This window comes from Monodelphis domestica, chromosome 7 (assembly GCF_027887165.1).
Source record: "Monodelphis domestica isolate mMonDom1 chromosome 7, mMonDom1.pri, whole genome shotgun sequence".
Lineage (NCBI taxonomy): Eukaryota > Metazoa > Chordata > Mammalia > Didelphimorphia > Didelphidae > Monodelphis > Monodelphis domestica.
Window position 1 is genome coordinate 264,288,959 of NC_077233.1, and position 17,514 is coordinate 264,306,472.

At 40.8% G+C, this 17,514-nt stretch overlaps 1 protein-coding gene and 1 long non-coding RNA gene across 5 annotated transcripts in view; one reads left to right on the forward strand and one right to left on the reverse strand.

Moving 5' to 3' along the window:
* The window catches only part of GLIPR2 (GLI pathogenesis related 2), an 83,663-nt gene that overhangs the window by 28,531 nt on the left and 37,618 nt on the right, over positions 1–17,514 (reverse strand). Inside the window, exon 1 of one of the 4 annotated variants that reach the window (XM_001370817.5) lies at positions 11,164–11,398. The exons of the other annotated variants lie outside the window; for them this stretch is intronic. Coding sequence (XP_001370854.2) covers positions 11,164–11,176 — 13 coding nt within the window. The 5' untranslated portion in view covers positions 11,177–11,398. Of the gene's footprint in view, positions 1–11,163; positions 11,399–17,514 lie in introns of those variants that run through there. 4 annotated transcript variants of the gene reach the window in all.
* Positions 9,393–10,805, forward strand: LOC103095278 (uncharacterized). The gene is made up of 2 exons (XR_469761.3): positions 9,393–10,368; positions 10,585–10,805. It is a non-coding gene; the product is annotated as an uncharacterized LOC103095278 (long non-coding RNA).

The following is a 17,514-nucleotide window of genomic DNA, read 5'->3' on the forward strand; positions in this document are numbered from 1 at the left end:
CTATGGTGACAGAGAAGCTCAAGATACAAACATAGAAGAGAATGACTCAAAAACAAAGAAACAAACCTACAAGTCAAGCTTCAAAGATAGATGCAGCTGGGATACAAATCCAAGAACTCCCAGAAGAGTTAAAGGAGCTAAAAAATTAGTTTAAAAAAATGAGAACAGTATGGGAAAGAATAGAGGCAAAAGTTAAGGGAAGGAAGATATAAGAAGAGAATTAAAGTTTGGAAAAGAGGTACAAAACATCACCGAAAAAAATAAATATTTCAAAATAAGAATTGGCCAAATTGAAGCTAATTACTCCCATGAGGCATCCAGAAATAATAAAACAAGTCAAAAGATTGAAAAAATCCAAGAAACTATTCTCGCAGATAAAAAAAACCAAAAAACAACTAACCTTGAAAATGGATGGAGAAATATTTAAGAATCATTAGACTACCTGAAAGCCATTAACAATAAAAAGAATCTGGACATCATATGTCAAGAAATCAAAGAAAGTTGTCCTAATATCCTAGAACCAGAAGGTAAAGTAGAAATTGAAAGAAACCCCAAAATTAAAACTCCCAGTAATTTTAAATTCAAAATCCAGAGCTCCCAAGTCAAGGAAAAAAATACTGCATGCAGGCAGAGGGAGATAATTCCAGTACCAAGGATGCATAATTGGGATCATGTAAGATTTAGTAGCTGTCACCATAAAGGAGCAGAGAACTTCTAATGTATTCCAGAAGGCAAAGGATCTAAGCTAACACTCGAGAATAACCGACCCAGCAAAACTGAGTATAGTCCCAGGAATAAAAATAGATCTTTAACAAAATAGAAGAGTTCATCACTTCTCAGCCTTTTGGCTAAGATCAAGTGTAGTAACAAAATAAAAGACTTCTAAGTATTAATGAAGAAAAGACCAGAAATGAGTAAAAAATTTGACATACCAACATGTGAGTCAAAAGAAGCATTCAAAATGTAAACACGAATGAATAATTTACAATGAACTAACAAGTTTAAACTGTTTATTTTCTTATATGGGGAGGTATATGCAAACACTTAGAACTTTACTGAGAGTCAGATCTCATAAACATGGTACACAAAAAGGAATTTATGGAGAGAATAGTGGGAGTGAGGGGAGTGGATTCTACTTGAACTTCACTCTCAAAGGAGTGAGGTTCTTTTTTAAAGGAGGGAAGAATAAATACACATACACACAGTTTGGTACAGAAACATATCTTATTCAACAAGAAAATAAGGAAAGAGGTAAAAGGAAAAGCAGGGAAGAAAAGGAATGGCACACTAAAGCAAACAGTATTCAGAAGCAAAATAAATTCTTAAAGAGAGACAGAGAAGAATAAAGAAGGATGAATATAAGAAAATAGGATGGAGGAAAATACACAGCTAGAAACCATAAATATAAAGCTGAATGATACGAACTTATCCATTTTAAATAGAAAAGGATAGCGGAATGGATTAGAAAGAAGAGATTGTGGCTTCTTTTTTAGAAACTCTGGCTAATAGAGTTTCAGTTGTTACAATTCAAGAGTCATAGAAGTAGAATTTAAGATGGGCCTTCATCAATATGTAGGATTTGGTTAGGTAGAAAGGCATTTGAATTAGGGGAATAGACAAAACATATTTTAAAAGATAAGTAAGAAGGTTGTCTGACTGTATCCTATCCTACCTTTAAAGGTAAAGAGAATTACTACATTGGATCAAGGAAAGGACAAATTATACAAGACCTTGAATCTCTATGCTAAAGAGTTTGCTTCAAACTAATGGTACCATTTAATATTTTTCAAAGTAGGAAAATGATATGATAAAAGGGATTTTTTTAAGTAAGGCAGATTAGAACCAATGCCATAACTAGGTGCAATAGTGTTTGACAGTGGTGGTGGTAAGTTTTATGAATTTTAGATTTACTCCACCCTGCTTAGTCTTTAGAATTTTAGCAACCAGGAATGTATACACCCCACTTAAGGATTAACTGTGGGGGAGGATGGTCTATGACCCACATGTGCTAGCAAGTGACAAATCAGAAACAGCTGACTGACCCCCTGGGCTGTCCTTGGTACAGGTGAGACACAGGAAGTGATGTAAAGAACTGCCTTTATAGTTCCCATTACTTCTTGAGAGTGGGGCTTTTGTGGAACTTGACTTGGTGGAGTGTGGGTTCTGAGACTAGCCCCCCTTAGGTGACCACGTGGTGAGTGTTAAGGCTGACTTTCCTTTCCCTTGACTTTTCTGAAGGCACCAGCCTCCAAGAAGGACCCTCATCTTGGAGGAGGCCTCATGGCTGGAAGCAGAGCTAGACTTAATCTTCTGGGAAGGCCCCTTGGTTGAGGCCTCTGAATTCCCTGTGACTCAGGCCAGGCCAGAGCAGAGATCTTCCCCTTTCTCTCCCTCTCTCTCCCTCATTCTTAATTTCTTCCTTCTATTGTAAATAAACCACCATAAAATTTCATTCTGACTTGAGTATGTCATTGAAATTTAGAATTTAAATCCCTGGTGACCATTAAATAATATGTTGAGTCTCAACCCTAAAATTTACCCTTAACAGTTTGTAGTGCTGGTGACCCAGAGGACAGTTCTACAGGTATAGTGAGCAGTCTATTCCTTAGTTTGTTGAACCTTTACAGCTATAGGAATTTAGGGAAAAGGTGGTCCCAGGAGAGGGACCAAATGGAGATAGAACTGGGAGTGAGATAGAGGTGGCAGTTGTACCTTTCTATGGCATTTACCAATCAAAAGCCATGAAGGAGGATGCAGGGATAGTGGTCACTATGAAGAGGAGGGGAGAGGTCCCTAAATGTTGATGCCCTGAAACAAAGTCCTGTTACCTCATGCTAGTTTACCACTAGATACTGTGGGTAAAATTTGGAGACAAATAAACCAGATAGGCAATTTAATGGTCCATAATCATTTTTACCAAGCCAGGAATTAGTTAAGAAGACCTAGACTAGGTTACTGGCATTGGGAACAGTGGATCAAATGCCAAACATTTTGTGAAGAAAGAATCGATGGGACTTTTTAAATGATCATATATTATATACGGGGAAAGGGAAGAGTCAGGTAGCTATGATGTTTTTGAGCTTAGGTGACTGGGTGAATAGTAATATCACTAAAGAGGTCAACTTAGGAAGGGCAGAGAAGTTTTGGGAATAAAGTGATGGCTCTTGTAGTGAATACAGTGAACTTTAAGTAATAGCAGATCATCCAAACAGAAATGCTCACCAGACGAATGAAAAAGGGATTGGTATGAAGATCAGAGATTAGGGCTGGAAATGCAGGTTTGAAAACCATGAGGTTAATTAAACCCACAGGAGAGAAGAAGTGTTAAAGAAGAGTTAAGTGCCCACATATGAACGTGAGGGATGATCCAGATAGAAGGAAGAGAAGTCAGTAAAATAAATAGTGGAGTGAACAACGAGAACTAGTCTAATGCTTCCATGGAAGTCAAGAAAGGAGACAGTTTAGAGGAAAGGGCAATGAATGCTACATAGAAGGCAAGAAAGGACTATCTGTCTAGAACAAAATTTCAGCCTCTGAGTGATTTCAGTGTTTGGGGATGATGGTGGGGAGCCTGATGGCTAGGGTAAGGAGACCATGGGTAATCAAGAAATAGCAGAGAAACACAGTGTCCAGAATGAAGGAGATTAAAGTCCCACACTGTACTCTGCTCTGGTCAGGCCACACCTCTAGTTTTGCTTCCAGTTCTAGGTCAGTCAATGGCTTCCAGGACTTGTGAGAGAACTGAAGATGGAGCCACTATGCTCAGTTAGAGGAACTGAGAGTGTTTAAGTTACAGAACCTTTAGCCAGGGATGAGATAGCGGTCAGATATTGGAAGGAAAAAAAAGAATTAGAACTCTTTTGCTTGGCCAAAGGGGGCATAAATAGGATAGGTATTTGTTAATAAAGTGTATGTTGAATTGAATTAAATTGTTTAGAACATGCAGAGACAGATTTAATAAGGATTTGCTAACAATTAGAGCTATCTAAAGTGTAATGCAAATGTATGTAAGTGCAATGTAAGTGGGTTTCTATTCATCAAGTCTTTAAATAGATCTTAAATGATAATCTGTTAGAAATGTAGAGGCCACTTTTGTTTGGAAAGTTGGACCAGACAATGTCTCCTTCCAGCTATCAAGATCCTGTGATTTTGTACTGAGCAGCTTGTGACTCAACTTTAATCTCTGGCCACCAACTCTACCTTTTGGTAGCTCAACTAAAACCAGGAGGAACAAGAAGGGCTGTGATGGGGTGCAAAACTGAAAGGCCATAATGAAGGCATTAGATTTAGTAATTAGGAGGTCCACTATACTATTTCAGTGGAATGAAAAGAAAATTAGTTCAGGATCTTTAGGAAAAAAGAATGAGTAGAGGCAGTGGTTGTATGTATTCAAGAAGTTTAAAAGCAATTCTAGGTAGCTAGAGGGGGGCAAACAGAGTCAAAGTGAAGGTCTGGGTGTTGTTGTTTTTTTAAGATGGGTGGGCATGCATATTTGGAGGAAGAAGGGACATAGCCATTGAGTAAGACAGAAATTGAGATGCTGGAGAAGAAACAAAATTCAAGGACCAGCTTCTAAAAGGGGAGGTTGAAAGGCTAGTCTTTGAAAAGCAATGGGCCACCTCTTCAAAAGAGAGTAACAGAGGTCATGCAGTTATGAACAAAAATTTTATAGTAAACTTCATTCCTACAGAAAATGGTGAGTGCTAAACTTAGTTATATAGCACAAGACTTTTATGAAGTAATTAACAAAAAAGCAAGCAGAACTAGGAGAAAAATTTATTTTAGAATGTTACATTTACAGAAAAACAACTCTGAAACTTTAAAAAAACTTTTACCTTCTGTCTTAGAATCAATACTGGGTATTGGTTCTAAGGCAGAAGAGTGGTAAGGGCTAGGCAATGGGGGTCAAGTGATTGTCCAGGGTCACACAGCTTAGGAAGTATCTGAGTGCTGATTTGAACCCAGGATCTCCCATTTCTGGGCCTGACTCTCAATCCACTGAGCCACCCAGCTGCCTCCCTGAAACTCTTGAACACCAATCACTAGAATGATAATCCATGAGTTCAAATCAATGAGGTCCTTCCCTCCTGACTGATGAAGGAATTAAAATGTAGAAAAAGACATTTTTTTTTTTGGCATGGCTAATGTGGGAGTTTGTTTTGCCATGCTAGATAGCTATATATTTGATGGCTTTATTTTTCAGTTGTTTTTTTCTAAAATTTGTTTAATGAGAAGTAGGGTGGGGTGGAGGCAATAGAAGCAACAGATTAATTTAAAATGCTTTAAAAAGTAAGCTATATTAACTAGAAACCACTTTATGTGCACTTTTTGGTATTCTAACATATATGTATATATATCATATATGGAAATTCTCCTTTTTTGGTGTTAAATTCAGAATGAAAACGTAATAAATTTAGGGCTATAATTTGTGTGTATTCAAATAGGAATACCATAGTAAAAACAGTACAACAAAACCAACCCAAAAATTATTAATCAAAGCATCATTTTTTCTTATTCAAATAACATTTTTGTATAAATTATTCCTCTTGAGTATATTTCAAAAGGATTGTTTTCAATGATTTTTAAAATGATTTGTGAAGTCAAAACCAACTCTGCCTTCTTTTCTTTGAAATCAGATTCAAAATTTATAAACAAAAACAAAACTGTTCAAAAGGAAACAGGAAGTCACAGCTTTAAAATGATCATCCCAAAGGAGGATATCAGTATCTATTATTGCAGTTACAATTTGATTGGACATTAAGAAGTCCACACAGGCAGCCTTCCTATTGGGGCATTTAGTTAGCTGGTGTTTATAAAGGACCTACTATATGCCAGGTGCTATCCTAAGTGTTAGGGATATTAAAAAAAAAAAAAGATAGTCCCTGATCTCAAGTAGCTTACAATCTAATGGAAGAGACACCATGCAGAGGCAATATTTTGACTACAGAACCAGAGGTTCTTTATGCCCTAAAGACTACTCAAAGCTAAGTTCAGTTTCATACTGCTGGAGTATGGGAAAAATCACTGAACCTCAAGGCTATAAAACTGTGCATACCTTTTGACCAGCAATACCACCACTAGGAAGTCTGTACAACAAAGACAATCAAAGAAAAAAGGAAAAGGACAAGACTGAACCAGATAACCTCTGTGGTCCCTTTTTCAGCTTTAAACTTAAGATCCCATGATACTAGAGGTGAGGAAATGAACTTTTAACAGAATTGACAAGTTATTCCTGTTGGGAAAAAAAAAAAGACATAACATAGCTGGGCAACCTTCAAAGGTAGATTGTCATGGAAATGGTCATAGATTAGTTTATGAGTCAATTCGAACATTTAAAGAACAATTGATCTTTATAAACAATAAATGACTGGCCCCTATGAACTTCTCACAGAAGAAATTGCTCACAAAAATAAAGGCATAATAATAAACTCCTTCCATGAGACAAATAAGGTGCTAATCCCCAAGTCATGGAGAAATAGACAAGAAAAAGCATAGACCAATCTCACTAATTATGCTTGCAGAAAAAATACTGAATAAAAATTAGACAGAAGACTACAACAATACATTTTCTAAAATTATTTACCATAATCAGATTGGATTTATACCACGGTTGTTGGAATGCTCCAATGTTAGGAAAATGATTTTAAAAATTGATATATAATAACAAAAATGGTTGCAGTACATTAAGAAAAGGAATTCAACAAAATAAAGCATGGATACATGCTAAAAAATACTAAAAAGCATCCAAACTACCTTCTTAAAACCAAGAGCTAGCAATATTTGTAACGGAGAAACACAAGAAGCATAATCATTTAAGATTAGGATGGAAGTATCTTCACTAAACTCAATTTTTCTTCTAGAAACTATTAAAAAATAATAATATTCCTGTCCTGAAGTCCTTGGTGTCTCTCCTGAAGAAAAAACTTCATCCATCTCCCTTAAACAGAATAATCAACACTTGGGAATCTATGACTTGGATTATGCCATATTTGACCACAGACACTGTGGTTGTGGTCACCCTGGGCAAATCACTTTATTTTTGTTGATGAAGAGAAACAGTTAGTCAACAAGCATTTATTTCATCCTTAATTATGTGCCAGGCACTGTGCATAAATTTAGGATCTGAGGAAAGGTAAAAACACTATGCATAAATAGGGAGGAAACTGTACAAAAATATTCATAGCTGTGCCTTTTGTGGTGGCAAAAAATTGGAAAATGAGGGGATGCCCATCAATTGGGGAATGGCTGAACAAATTGTGGTAGTTGATGGTGCTGGAATACTATTGTGCTATAAGGGATAATGAAACCATTTGATTTCTTTAAGAACTGGAAAGACCTCCATGAACTGATGCAGAGTGAGATGAGCAGAACCAGGAGACATTGTAACAGAAAGTGAAACATTGTGGGACTTTGCTACTAATAATAATGTGAAAGACTTTGTTACTAATAGCAATGCAATGATCAAGGACAATCCTGAGAGATTTATGAGAAAGAAGGCTATTTACAGATAGAGAAAGAACTGTGGGAGTAGAAATGAGGAAGAAAAAGTATCACTTGGGTATATGATTTAGGGTTTTGGTTTTAAAAGATTACTCTATTACAAATATGAATAATATGGAAACAGGTTTTGAGTGATAATACATGTGCAACCCAGTGGAATTGCTTGTCAGCTCCGGGAGGGGGGAGGGAAGAGAGGAGGGAGACAACATGGCCTCAGGTGGTTCACATTCTAATGGGAAGCTTATTGAAGAGGCTATTTATTGAAGTCTACTGTAGAATAGTCCCACCTCTCACATAGCCTTCATACAGAGGTTAGCAGGAATTAAGACCTGGTTAGCAGATGGTTTCTCATATGGCTCATCTCCACAAAGGCAGCATTTATATAGCAAGTTAGGGTTTGTGTAGTGCTTTATGTATGTTGCCTCATTTGATTCCCACAAGACTGCAAAGGTGGGCTGTAGGACACCCACTTTACCTATGAGGAAACTAAGGCTGAGAGAAATGAAGTGACTTGCCGAGTGTCATAGAGCTTGTAAGGGTCTCAGGGAAGACACGAACTCATGTCTTCCTGACTCCAAGGTCAGCACCCTATTCGCTACTGCTACCTTGCTGTTTAGAATGAGTCTAAAAGTGAACTTGGGGAGTAAAGGCTGGCGACTTTCTGACATCTTCAGTGTTCTGGTAGGGTTTATCTATCTATCGATTTCTTTAAACCCTTACTTTCCATCTTAGAATCAATATTATATATTGGTCCCGAGGCAGAAGGGCAGGAGGGCCAGGTAATTGGAGTTGAATGACTTGCCCAGAGTCACACAGCTAGGAAGGAAGTGTCTGAGGCCAGATTTGAACCAGGACCTGCCTGACCCTCTAGCCACTTGGCCACCGAGCTGGCCCACCCTAGTATAATTTATAATACCAGTCTACTGGACTCTTAAGTCAAAACAAACTACCAAGAGAAAGGCACCCTAGTATTTGGAGGGGGAAATGATCCCTGCCACTCGGGTACAATAGATGAAGAACATGATGTGGGAAAAAATAAGCTGGTTGGCATAATTTATCTAGATATTTCATTTTATTTTATTTTGGAAATTTTTATTTACTTAATTAATTTAGAATATTTTTCCATGGTCACCAGATTCATGTTCTTTCCTTCCCCTCCTCCTGTAGCCTACATCGCACTGGGTTTTACAGGTGTTTCTATAGCTGTGAAGAAGTCAGTAGTTATGGCTACTCTCAGCAATGTATTGATCTGGGATCATCTTTTTTTTTTAATTTTTCAATATTAATTTTATTTTATTGATTTTTAAGAGAATTTTCCATGGTCACATGATTGATGTTCTTTCCCTTCCCTACCCCCACCCTCCTCCCATAGCCAGTACTCAATTCCATGTGTCATGGATCCAGACCTATTTCCATATTATTGATATTTGCACTGGGGGGGGGGGGATCATTTATCGAGTTATCTAGATATTTTTAAAAGCTTTTTTACGTTTGCTAACCAGACAAATCCTTGACTTTTTAAGGGATCAGGGCGGTATGATTTATCACTGAGAGGGAAATGGTTTAGAGAAAGGACAGCAAAATATAGAAAGAGGACAAAGAACACCATCTCTAGATAAAGTGCAAGTGCCAGGTTCTCCCTGCATTACTTATAGCTCCTCCAGATGTACAGTGACATCTGCTGGTTAACACTAGTAGTAAGTAGTAATAACAATTTTGGAGGCAGTAAGGACAGAGGAGAAAGCTTGGAGTCAGGAAGATCTGAGTTCAAGTGCTGCCTCTGTGATTGGGGCAGGTCATTTCACCTTCTAGTGAGGCAGCTCTGCCTAAAAAGGGCAGGCAGGGGTTTGGATTAGTGGAAGGAGTTTCCTCAGGCCATGGGATTTCTTAAGTCCAGAGGAAAAACAAAACAACAAGTTAATAAAGCACTTTAAGTTTGATAGCCCAGAAGAAAGCCTTTTAACCATGTTAGCTCTGGGTCCTTACAGCATCCCTATGATACAGGCACTCTCTGTATTCTGATGACCCTCACGAGGAGAGTGAGCGATTCCCATAAAGTAACCCTCCTGGCAGAGCTTACCAGGAGACAGATGAACTTCTGCTTAGTCTCTTTTGATTACATTTCCAATTATTTGGATGGCATTGATCTGTGTTAATAGCTAAATGCCAAACTGATCGGGCTCCACATAGGGAAGATCTGGGAATGCTGTCTAGCAGATGTGCTTCGTGGTGGGAACTGGGCAAAATTTGAACTCTGGAATCAATGTGGATTGTTTCCTGTTCCCTGAGGTTCCTGATCCGTTAGGTTTGTGGACCAAAGAAGCCACCAAGATTCCGGCTATTTGCAGGAAGGTACTGGGAACAAGACACAAGACAAAGAATGGCTAATGGAGTTCTCATGGCTATAGAGATCAATACAATCTGAGGCTGTAACACACTGAACATGTTTGAATACGGCTCCCTTCACGACAGGACCTTCTCTTTGTAGTCATAACGTGGGGATGTTAGCAGTGTCCGAGGCAAAATGTGAACCTAGTTAGTCTGATGGCAAATTCACTTCTCTTTTTAGAACAATTAAACTGGGAACTTAACAATCATCAGTAAAGACAGACATCACCACACACAAAGAACAAGGAAAAAGGATTTTCTGAGAAACGACGAACCTCAAGAAAAATCTAGAAAGTGTATTTTAAAAATGCACATTGAATACTGGGAGAGACAGCCCAGTCAGGAAGCCTTGGTTTCAAAGGCCACTATGACACAATCACTGATTGTGTGGAACTGACCTGACCTCTATACTCCGGGCAACAAAGACTACCAGCTGCAGAAGAGATGATGGCCTGTGTGGGTACCCCTGAAATCGGCGAGGTACAGTCTTCCTAATAACTCTTTGTTAGTTCTAGCGAGGGACTCCAGAGCAGGGGGAGGGGAGGGAGGGGAGGGGGAGTCTTCCTGACCATTCGTGGCGGACATCATAACTTGTGGCTGGGGTTTGGGAGAGAACACTGAGCTGTGCATTGTGGGCTTCACCTTTTATGGTAATTCTTCGCTTGATTTCCCCCTTTACTTCAAATTTGTCACTAGGAAATGGATCTCAGCCGCAGAGAAGGGAAGCGGCACTGGCATGCTCAGAGGGTAATTCAGTTTGCCTGGATGGATTCAGCCTCTGGCGGCTGGCGCATGGATTTGTGCTGCACAAAGGAGGGCTGCCCCTCCCTCCCCTCCAAGGCTGCAGATGCCAGAGGTGGGGATTTGGTCTTTTCTAGGGCAAACTAGAAATGGCTTCCCGGGTGTCCCCGGCCTGACTACACGTCTTGCATTCATTTCATCTAGCCCCGTTCTCCCTCCGCTCCTCAGCTGGGCTTCCAGTAATTCATGCACTTTCTCACCCCTCGGACGGGCACCCAGGGTTTCTAACGGCACAGTCGACCAGGGAGACGGAAGATGCCCAGAGACACCCGAGCGGAGACAAGTGGCTCTCCCCCGGCACACTGGCAGGTCGATTACCAGGAAAACTCCGACGGCTTTGAATCTTTACTGTAAACAGCCACGGCTGCAGCTCGGAAGACCCAAGCAGCACGCCGGGCTGAGCCGTTTCAACTCGGTCCCCGAAGCCCCAGCTGGGAAGCACGCTGTTACGCTGCCTACAGGGTGCTCACTTACCTGAACTTCCCATTTTCACAATTGGTAGTTGGATTGCGTTTCTCTACAATTTTAGTATCAAGGCTTGCAGCGGAGGCTGAGAGCAGAGCTGCGTGGAGGGAGGTTTCCAGTCCGCTTACAGCACAATGCAAATGTAACCACCCATTGCCATTACTCAACAGTCCGCCCATGCCTTATAAGGAATAAGGAAACTTCTTCACTGGAGACCAGCTGTTGGTCCAAGGCTGCAGCTTATCTCTCAGGGGGACCCTATGGAATCTACTCCACCCAACATTTGTAGGCCAGCCCCACAGGGGAAAAGAGAAGATACTGTCACTTTAAAAAGTAGCTGGGTGGCTCAGTGGATGGAGAGCCAGGCCTAGAGATGGGAGGTCCTAGGTTCAAATGTGGCCTCAGACACTTCCTGGCTGTGTGACCCTGGGCAAGTTACTTGACCCCCATTGCCCAGCCCTTACCACTCTTCTGCCTTGGAGCCAAGACGGAAGGTAAGGGTTAAAATAAAATAAAATAAAAAGTAGGTAAGGTGGGCCCTGACAAGGACCTCTGGATGAGGCACACGAAGAGGGTTTACCAAAAGGTAAGGAGTGAAGGAAGAAGAATGGAGCCAGAACTGGCACCTCGGTCTGGACCTTTACATATATTCAGGGTATTTTCCGATTAGGGTTATCTGAGTGTTCCTTTGGCAAGCTTTTCCGGAGCAAAGAGATCCATCCGTCCATACATGTTGATCATGTAACCTTTAAATGCATAGACTATTTCAAGATACTTAAAAAGGGGAAAATAAAATATCTGGAGGTGCTTTGGTTTAACTACTGGAAAATTCCTAGAGATCTTAGGCTGCTAACGATTAGGATACATCACTTTCTATCCACATGTCAGAAGATAAATTATTTGTAGTGTTAGCTGATATTTTAGGACATTGAAGATCAATTTTTTTGTTGCTAGTAAGCAATAAGGAGACATTCTATTGGAGAAACTGTACCGAATCAATATTGGCACTGTGAAGATAAACAAAAGTCACAAGGAAATTACAGTTAAATGGCAGGCTGGTTCATAGATCCTCCCTTAGGAGGGAAATAGAGGAGCTGATAGTTGATTTTATCAGTCAATGAACAATTTAGTAAATATTTGCTAGTCATTGAGCAGCTGGGTGGCTCTTGTATAGGGCGCCAGGCCTGGAGATGGGAGGTCCTGGGTTCAAATATGACCTCAGACACTTCCCAGCTGTATGACCCAGGGCAAGTCACTTAACCCCCATTGCCTAGCCCTTACTGCTCTTCTGCCTTGGAAGCAGTGCACAGTATTGATTCCAAGATGGAAGGTGAGGTTTTAAAAAAACAAAACTACATGCTAGACATTAGGGAGACAAAGACAAAAGTCAAAAGTCTTTTTCTTCTAATTCTTTCAATCCAGTAAGGAAAGAACTAGCTAGATAGTATAGTAGATAGATAATGTATTAGAACTGAAGGTTAGAAGAACATCCAAATTCAAATCCAATCTCAGGCACTAACATGTATGACACTGGGCACATCATTTAATCTATCTGCCTCAGTTTCACCTTCTGTAAAATGCAGATAACAATAGCATCCTCATTGTAGGATTGGTTGTGGAAAGAAATAAATGAGATATAATATTTATAAAGTCCTTTACAGACCTTAAAATGTTATATAAATGGGAGGCGGAGTCAAGATGGTGGCCTAAAAGAGCAGAAGTTCAGACCTCTGAATACCTTTCCTAACTGATCATAAACCAAATGCTCCTAGGGGACTGAAAAACCAACTTAACAACAAGACAGAGCCAAGGAACCCTCCTGCTGGACTTAATTCAAAAGGAACGTTCCCCCCCCCCCAAAAGCCTGAATCTGAGAACACTCAGGTTTAAGGGGAAGACAGAAGGAAGGTCCCAGGACCCATCCCCCCTCCCACCCAGAGCGCTGAGACTCCAGTGGCAGCTGGAACTCCTGCGTGGGCAAAGGTGCTGGTCTGGACGGCGTACATTGCAAGCAGGGCTGTGCTAAGTTCAGAGCGTCCAAGGCAGATGGTGGGGAAGGAGCTAGAGAGGGAGCATAGACCTGGCAGCTTGGCCAGAGCTGTAGAGATCCTCCATATCTGCTCCAGCCATCCAGGAAGTTTAAAACTCAGAATAAACCCAGCCCAACTAAGCTGAACTCAATCCCATCAAAAGTCTCCAGAACTCTGGGAAGCCCAGGCTCCACACCCATCCTCATTGACTGCTGGACTTTAATCCAATCAAAGCCCCCAGAGGACAGGGAAGCTCAAACCCCAACAAACCTCCACCAGAGACTACACCAAGAGACCTCCTGTTAAAGTTCCAAGAGGGGAGACTGACAAGCCCCCAAACCAAAAAAATTTTCACCTCTAATCCAGAGACTTGTTCTGTGAGGGAAAAAATAGAAGAGAAGGATTTAATATCTTCATGAAAGCAAATGAAGGCAGCAGCCAAATGAAAAGGAAGAGAAAGAAGAGAAGGGAAATATCCTACAGATATTGTCCCTACTATAATCCCTAAGAACTCAGCTCCTGTGTAGTGATGCAAGTATGTGACCTTCCAGTCAACCAAAAAATGCTTTTTATTTTAAAAGTCCAAATGAAACTCTGAAAATAATGCTTCCTCCATGTATCCAAGGAGTTTTCTCTGCCCAGGCCATAGTTTCCTAATAATTCTCCTCCCCATTTTCCCATTCCTTACTCAGTCTGGTCCCCTGATTTCCTGAGTCAAGAAAATCTTTACCACTTTCCTCCCAGCTTGAGATCTCTTACTCTTACCCACTCTATTGCCTATCTTCTTTTTTAAAACCCTTACCTTCTATCTTAGAATCAAATACTGCATTGATTGAAAGCAGAAGAGTGGTAAGGGCTAGACAATGAGAATTAAGTGACTTGTTTAGGGTCACACATCAAGAAAGTGTCTGAGGCCAGGGCAGGCTCTCAAATCTACTGAGCCATCTAGCTTCCCCCACCTATTTTCTTAACAACCAGTCTCATGTTAGCCTTGGGCCTCTAACCCTGCTCTGTTTCTCATCTGGAGCCCTAGTTCTCATTCCCTTTTTCATGTGTAGGTCCTAATTCCCCACTTCTTTTCCAGTCTCATTTCCTTCCCATCCTGGACTGCCTCTCTCCACACTGACCTTCCATCCTGATGCTGTGACATTATTCTCTATCTTTGAAGTCCTCACTCATCACTCCCTTTAAGTCACCAGTTCCCCTCCTAACTTGGAGTTCATGATAACCTTCTCTTCTTTCAACTGGACTCTGATCTTTGCTCACATATCAGCCTAAGCTTCTGAAATCCATTCTACTACCATTTTGTGGCCTTGAATACCATTCCCATCCCAGGACTCTCTAAACCCAGTAATGCCTTTGAGGCTCTGGCCTCCTAATCTCCCTATAGTCTGCTACCCAAACCCCATCTCAGCTGACAATTTCAATATCAGAACTGTTAGCAGATATCCCCTAACCTTTTGGACTTTCCCCCCCCTAATCATGAGTCTGTCCTTAGTGGAATCTGAGACTAACACTTCCAAGTCTTAGATGAGACCATTTCTGGCTTCTTGGCAATTGTACATACCCCATTTTGCTCACTTTATTATGATTGATTTCATAGGAAAAGTAATTTCTGTCTAATCCAATTGGATTCAGGTACCTCTCTTTATTCTCTACCATTGTTTCCTCCTGAGTCCCTGACACAGCTGTTCATGCTCAGGACTAGCCAACCTGTAAGTACAGAGGAACCACAATGAATCATAGCCAGTCTCTGAGAATCCAGGTTTTCCACCAAAGATACATGACAGGAAAATTTGTATCAGCAAGATCACCATGCAGGGATCCTTTAAAAAGCTAATCCCAGGGGGTGGGGAGTGGGGGGAGGGGGCGGAGTCAAGATGGCAGCTTAGAAGCAGCGAAAGTTCAGACCTCTGAAAACCCTTCCTTAAAGATCACAAACTGAATGCTCCTAGGGGACTGAAATTCAAACTTAACAACAGGACAGAGGTGGGGAACCCTCCTTCTGGACTCAATTCAAAAGGTACTCCCCCTCCCCCAAAAGCCAGAATCCAAGAACACTCCAGTCTAAGGGGAAGGCAGAAGGAAGATCCCAGGACTCCTCCCCCCCAACCCAGAGTGCTGAGCCCCCACTGGCAGCGGGAACCTGTGGGCGGGCAAAGGTGCTGGCCTGGAGGGTCTACCTTGTGAGCAGGGCTGTACCAGGCTCAGAGCATCCAACACAGGTGGCAGGGAAGCAGCCAGAGAGAGACCAAAGAACCTGCAGCCCTGTGGCTGGGTCCTTCCATCTGGCTCCAGTCTCACCGGAGGTTTTTGCCTCAGGGCACTTCCAGAATAACCCAGTTGAACCTAATTCCATCAGGAGTCCTCAGGGACCAGGGAGGTGAGGACCCTTCCCACCCAGAGTGCAGGGCCTCCCGCAAGGACAGGAACCTCTGAGCAGACAAAAGCACTGGTATAGAGGGTCTACCTTGCGGACAGGATGGTGCCAGGCTCAGAGCATGAAATGCAGGTAATGGGGAAGCATCTGGAGAGAACTGGAGAGAGCCTGGGCAGCTGAGACCTTCCATTTGGCTCCAGCCTTCCAGGAGTCTGTGGTCTCAGAGCACATACAGCCCAACCCAGTTGAACTTAATCCAATCAAAAGCCTCCAGAGGACAGGGAAGCCAACATTCCTCCCCCAGAGACTGTACCGAGAGATCTGACAAAGCTCCAAGAGGGGAGACTGACAGCCCCAAAACAAAAAAAAAAAACACAAAAGGAGCAAGAGCACAGACAAATATGGGGAGCAAAGAAGGGGCAAATACGAGCAAACAACAGAAAAAGAAAGAAATTACAATAGACAGCTTCTGTACAGGTAACGAGCAAAGAGCGAATGAAACGGGGGGGGGGGGGGGCGGTAATCAGCAAAAGAAAAATCAGAAATCCCAGCGAACTGGATACAGGCTTTGGAAGAACTCAAAAAGCAATTTAAAACACAATTAAGAGAGGCTGAAGACAATTGGAAAAAGAACTTAAAAACTAAGATAAATCATCTGGAAACAGAAAATAGTGTCTTGAAAGCCAAAATCAACCAGCTGGAAAATGAGGCAAAGGAGATGAAAGATGAGGTGAAGAAGATGAAAGATGAGAAAAAGGAGATGAAAGTCGTGGTAAAGAGGATGAAAGATGACCTCCAAAGAAAATCAGACCAGAATGAAAAGGATGACCAAAAAGCCAGGGATGAAATCCAGTCTTTAAGAACCAGAATACAACAACTAGAATTAAGTGACCTCCCAAGGCAGCAGGACACTATAAAACAAAATCAAAAGAATGAAAAAATTGAGGAAACTATGAAGCATCTCATTCACAAAACAGAGGATTTAGAAAATCGTTCAATGAGAGACAATTTAAGAATCATTGGTCTACCAGAAGACCATGACAAAAGAAAAACTCTGGACATCAACTACAGGAAATTATTAAAGAAAACTTCCCTAATATCCTAGAACAAGAGGGAAAAGTGGAGATTGAAAGAATCCACAGATCACTTCCTGTACTTAATCCCCAACTGACAACATCCAGGAATGTTATAGACAAATTCAAGAACTATCAGACCAAAGAAAAGATATTACAAGCTGCCAAGAAGAAGTCATTCAGATACCACAGAACCACAGTGAGGATAACGCAGGATTTGGCTGCATCCACACTGAAAAACTGAAAGGCATGGAATATGATATTCTGGAAAGCAAGGGAACTAGGTCTACAACCAAGCAAAACTGACTATATTCTTACAGGGGAAAGTATGGTCATTCAACAAAATAGAAGAATTCCAAGAATTTGTAAAGACCAGACCTGAATAGAAAATTTGATGTCCAAGCACAGAACTCAAGAAAATCATCAAAAGGTAATTAAAAAAGAGGGAAAAAAGAAAAACAAAACAAAAAAAACAACAAAAATTTTAAAAGGGATTCAATAAGTCAAAATGATATGTATCCCTATAAGAAAAGAGGTCTTTGGTAACTCTTAAAAACTGTTGTTATTACCTGGGTAGCAAAAAGAAGTACACTTAGAGGGAACAGTGACAAACTGTATGGGATGAAAGGACAAGACATAAATAGGTATATAGACATATGCATGCATAAATACATACACATGTGTATGTGTGTATATATATATATAACTAGAGGTAAAAAAATAGGTTAATATTAAAAGAAATGGGAAAAGAAACAAATGGGGGTAAAGGATGAAATAGATAGAAAAACTATACTAGTGAGAGACCTGAACCTTAAATCAAACCAAAAACTAAATAAGAAAGAGGTAAGAGAAGTGAATGAAATCTTAGAAAAACTAG